Source organism: Mustela nivalis, assembly GCF_964662115.1.
Source record: "Mustela nivalis genome assembly, chromosome: X".
NCBI lineage: Eukaryota > Metazoa > Chordata > Mammalia > Carnivora > Mustelidae > Mustela > Mustela nivalis.
The window spans coordinates 15,505,724-15,510,720 of record NC_139040.1 but is presented as its reverse complement, the minus strand read 5'-3'; the positions used below and the strand labels follow the sequence as shown (position 1 = coordinate 15,510,720).

Below are 4,997 nucleotides of genomic sequence, written 5' to 3'. Positions count from 1 at the left end.
AGTAGCAGGTAACTGAGGAGCTCTGGCAGCCACTTTGCAATCATGAGGAGGAGCCAGAACTCGGATGACGTGGCTTCAAAATGCAGAAGAGAAACCTGGGGAAGGGACCATTCCCTGGGCCATATTATTGATGGTTTTAGGAACTGGGCAAAGGAACATGACATGGAGTGGAGGTTCCCAACCTCTAGCAACCTGTGGGAAGCAGGATAGTAGAATGTAAGATTGGCAGATATAAGCAGCAGATTACATTCCCAACAGTAGAACCACCTGGGTCTGGTGGACTTCAGTACTGTCCTAGGTTTGAATACCCTTGAATGACCACACAGTAAGGTCTATTTGTTACCCCATCCCCCAGCTGGGATCCCCTGCTGAGACACTCACCCAAAAAAGCTATGGAAGTCTTAGGACACAGCCATTTTCCTGCTTCTCCATGTGGATTCCTGTGCTTTGCTGCTCAGCACACCAAGCCCCATAGGGGGTGAGAGAGGCATGATCTTCCGGAATTTGCCAAGGGATGTATAGCTAGGATGGGGTGTGTTTCTTCCCAGCTGTGGGTGAGGGGAAACGGCTCCACGCCCTCTGGGGTCCTGCTGGCCTGCTGAGATGCACCATACCTGGACTGGAGCACACACCACTGTTAGAGGGGAGAAGGTGGGGTCCTGCTCTGGCGGATCCCACTTCTGGTCCTTCTCCTCTTGCCTGACTGTGCTGCCTTCCCTGACCAGCCTGTGTGAGATGCACAAGCAGGTCAAGTTCCTGATGCTGTAGCCACATTAACATGAACAAGCCAGGCCACAAGTGCGAATCTTGCACAAGGGGAGTCCCTTCCCATTCAAGCTCTGGCTCACCTGCCTTTCTGCCTTGGACTTCTACAACTTCTCTGGTGTCTGGTGACAGAATGGGCCCCAGATGCAAAGACCTTTCTACAGGGTGGTCACTCCTAGTCAGCAGAGGAAGCAATCCAACTGTGGCTGTAGTCAGAGAGCCCCCAGAGGATCCACGTGCGTGCTGAAGAAATGCCTGGCTGATGGCTCAGGACGCATTGTGGAGGAGGGAAGGTGCAAGATTGTAAGAGCCAGGCCCCACAGGTGGAATGCTTGCATGGTTTCTCATGTTTTTCTTTAAACTCCAGTTAGGTAACACAGAGATGCTATTAGTGTCAGGTGTAGAACTGAGTGATTCCACATGTGTCTGTACAACAGCCGGTGCTCATCACACAAGGGCCCTCCCTCATCCCGGTCACACACATGTCCCCAAGCCCACCTCCCCTCCAGGACCCTGAGTTTGTTCTCTGCGCTTAGGAGTCTGTTTTCTGGTTTGCCCTTCTTTCCCTCGCCCCGTGGTCATCTGTTTGTTTCTTAAATTCTGCATGTGAGCAAACTCGTTTGCTGTTTGCCTTTCTCTCACGGACTTACTGTGCTTAGCATTCTGCTCTCTAGCTGCACCCACGTCATTGTGCATGGCAAGATTTCATTGTTTTTGACAGCAGAGTAATATTCTGCTGTAGACGTACACCATGTCTTCTTTTTCCATTTATCAGTCAGTCACCAGTCTGGCTCTTCCCAGAGTTCAGCTGCTGTCGGCGATGCTGCTGTAAACATCGGGGTGCAGGTACCCCTTCAAATCAGTATTTTTGTTGTCTTTGGGTAAATACCTGGTACTGCAAATGTTGGGTCATAACGTAGTTCTATGGTAACATCCTGAGAGACCTCTGTCCTCTTTCAGAGTGGTTGTTTTTTTGTCATTAATGGAACATGTTTCTTAATGCTCCTCAGGAAGTGATGAGTGATAAAGCAGAGGAGTCCGCTGTTGGGCCCAAAAGCCAAATGAAACATTGTGGAAAATCCATCACTGAACTTCCATTCAAGAAAAGGCTGACCATGGTGCTGCTTTCAATGAGAGAGGAAGTAGAGAGATCATCCCAGCCTGAGGGCTCAGCCATGTCTTTGGAAGATGGTGAGGATGCCCGTCCTCCACACCCCTCTATGACCAGACCCAGGGCAGCACTACCTCCTGCTCCTCCATGCCTCAGGGTCAGTTCTGGTCAAGGTCACTGGCTTTGGGTGAGGCTGCCATTAATTTCTCAGCACACTGGACCAGGTGTTCACTCTGTCCTTCATGGAGACATTCTTGGCTTCCCAAACTCCACACTCTACTGGTTTCCTTTTCTTTTCTGATCTCCTTTCTCTCCTTTAACAATATCATTGCTCTTGAGTCCCACTGTTACACTGTCCCTCATTCCACACTGCCTCATCACTCAGCAAGTTTCTCCAGGAGCTTCTGAGCTCAGGTCCTGCTTCCCACTTGACCTTGTGTAGCCCTTTTGTTTCCATGCACCCAGGGTGACCATGTACACACAGAAATCAGATCATCACATGCATATCCTGAAACCCATCATTAATTCCACAAGCGCTCAGAACAGAGTCTGAGCTCCCAACACTGGTCTCCATGCCATGCACGACCTGACCTTGCCATCCTCTCCTGCCAACTCATGTCCTCTCTGTTTCATCCTTGCTCTCTCTAACTCTGACCTTTGTTCCATGGCCCAGGCTTGTTCCCTTGTATGGGCTGTGCACAGCCTTCATGGCAGCCAGGCCTCCTCCTGTGTGTGTGCACAGGCCGGCTCTGTCTCCTGCTCCTGGCTCTGCCCAGGGGTCAGCTCTTCAGAGGGTCCTGTTTAAGTAAGGCTTCATGGAGGCTTCTCCTCCTGTTCTTGCTCACATCCTTGCTGACTTCCTTCCTAACACCAAGTCAAAGTGTTTTGTTCCCTTTGTCCATTGTGTGCTTGTCTGCCTTCCCCATGAGGATGTTAAGTTTCATAAGGTTTGTGATTGTCTTTGTCTGTTCTGTCTGTCTGGGTCCTTGCTGATCTCCCAGTTTTTGGCACATGCCTGGCATAAAGGAGGAGGAGTAAAGGCTGTACCGGTGTCAGACTTGGTGTAGAAAGAAATTGACCTCCTGAGACAGAAAAGCCAGGTGAGGAAGCTCATTTATTGACTGGGTTCTCTAGTGATTCAGTGCCAGTATCAGGCATCGTGACATCAAGTGACACGTTCAGCTCTTCTCCTTGTAGAGTGCATCAAGGGAACATTGAATCCTGAGTCCCAGGGCTCTGTGAATGTTTGTTGATTAGTTGTATTGTCCAACTTCGTTTTTGTGTGTATGCGTAGTGACAAGAATAGAAGAGGCTTCTCTGTTGTATTATTTTCATGAGGTCAAATATTCAGTACTGATACATCTAGCTGGTGTATTGTCCTGCTGCAAAAAGAAATATTAGAGACTGTGAAGCACATGGATGTGCGTATGGGGTTGCTGAAATGCACATCATTGCAGCTCCTCATTCAGTGAGGTTTCCAGGGGCACCTGCCATTCACAGTATGCACGGGGCGGGGAGGGGAAGTGGTCGATCCCCACCTGATGGCTTCTGGTCAAAATCTGATCTCCAGAGCTTGTGAGCGTGGCAGGAGACGGTACTCCACACAATTAGATTCTTTGTGTCCTGACTTAGCCAGGGTCAACAAGGGGTGGGCCGATTCACAGACCTGGTAGTGATGCCCTGGTGGGAGGAATCTTTCCCAGCTGTCTCTCTGCAGATGAGCCCAAGGGCACAGCAACGTCTGTGTGGGAGGATGTGCCAGATCAACTGCCAATACCAGTGAAAATCAATATGGAAATAAAAGATCAATTAAAGAAGGAAATTCGACATTTTGGAGGAAGTAAGTAGGATAAGAATTTTTCTCAGTGAAACCACAGGAAGTCTTTTCCATTCTATGATCCAGGCTAGATTCCACTCACTTCTTGAGGCTCATCCTTTGCCAGAACTGGGTTTTCCCAATTAGAATGGTTCCTCTTTATCTTGACTGAAATGTCTCAGTAATTTTTTTTTGTTCTTTTGTATTTCTTAATTTGTTATTCTATTGGTGGATATGTTGAGATACCTGAAAGTAAGGATGGAACGCACAGGTACTCTGTAACATTCTAGCCCTTGAATGATCACTGAAACTTCAAGATTGAGTTCTACCTTTTCTTTGTTCTTCAGAAATGTTGATGATATTGTTTTTCTAATATCTACAGAATATGAAATAGTCTCCAAATTGCTTGAAGGAGTGCAAGGACCTCCAGAAGTACAGAAAAAATTTTTTGTATATGCCATGAAGGAAGCGGCAAGGTGAGTGCAGGAGGAACTGTCCAGAATCTTTCACAGCAGGGCCAGTGGGCTGCTGGGCAAGGGGTGGATTTGGGACCTGCCTGACTTTTCTCAAACCCTGATCCTCACTCAGAGTTCATGCTGTCTCCACTTATTTAGATTGATATTATCTGAGTCTCACTAGTTCTTGCAAGCTCAAGGAACCTTCTGTTCACACCCAAGTTTGAGGTGGGCCTTGACCTTGAACTGGCACTCTCTGTATCTACTGGATTGTCCCTTACTGTGTAGGTGTGTTTTCTTTTGTGCTGTAAACTGAGCTTCTCTTCTCATTTTTCTATAGAGCATCCTGCAACATAGGTTCTTTGGGTATCATTTGGTTAATTACTTGTCTCTTTATTTTCAGATATAAAAGACGAGACTTAATAAGGCACCTGAAGAAGGTACCAAAAAAATTGTAATCTGACCGGTTTCTCAAAAAAGATAATGACACTCCAAACTTATAATCCTGTTATCATAATCATCAGTGAGAAGACAGATCCAGTTGGCTGTCCTAGAGTGTGACCAGATATTGTTGATGCCTCTAGCATGAGTTTGCTAAGAAATTGTCTTCTTGAGGCTAAGAAAAAGCACTGCAACTTTCATGTTACAAGTTTATATAGTAAAAGTTGAGCTTTTGCCCTAAACATTTTGTCTGAATGGCTAAACTGGAGTTTTTCTGTTTGTTTTCCACTGAGTTTGGGGATATTTTTAAGTCACCAAGCAAATATTTTTCTTTTCATTGGCATGCTCTGGAACTCACTGGTAGTTATGACTGGGTACTGTCTAACTATTTCTTATTCCCTTTGTCTGG

At 46.8% G+C, this 4,997-nt stretch overlaps 1 protein-coding gene across 1 annotated transcript; it reads left to right on the top strand.

Annotated features, from left to right (window-relative positions):
• Positions 1-1,779: 1,779 nt before the first annotated feature.
• LOC309855708 (integrator complex subunit 6-like) lies at positions 1,780-4,699 on the top strand. Its single transcript, XM_082716257.1, has 4 exons — positions 1,780-1,956; positions 3,594-3,716; positions 4,075-4,168; positions 4,551-4,699. The coding sequence occupies exons 1-4, from the start codon at positions 1,782-1,784 to the stop codon at positions 4,603-4,605; spliced, it is 447 nt and encodes a 148-aa protein (XP_082572383.1). The 5' UTR covers positions 1,780-1,781; the 3' UTR covers positions 4,606-4,699.
• The last annotated feature ends 298 nt before the right edge of the window (positions 4,700-4,997 follow it).

Bases quoted from the DNA above. Each gene is read 5' to 3' on its own strand.
- LOC309855708 (XM_082716257.1), top strand. From the start codon at position 1,782: ATGAGTGATAAAGCAGAGGAGTCCGCTGTTGGGCCCAAAAGCCAAATG. The intron at 3,717-4,074 runs GTAAGTAGGATA...TAATATCTACAG, and splicing joins AATTCGACATTTTGGAGGAA to AATATGAAATAGTCTCCAAA. The intron at 4,169-4,550 runs GTGAGTGCAGGA...CTTTATTTTCAG, and splicing joins GCCATGAAGGAAGCGGCAAG to ATATAAAAGACGAGACTTAA.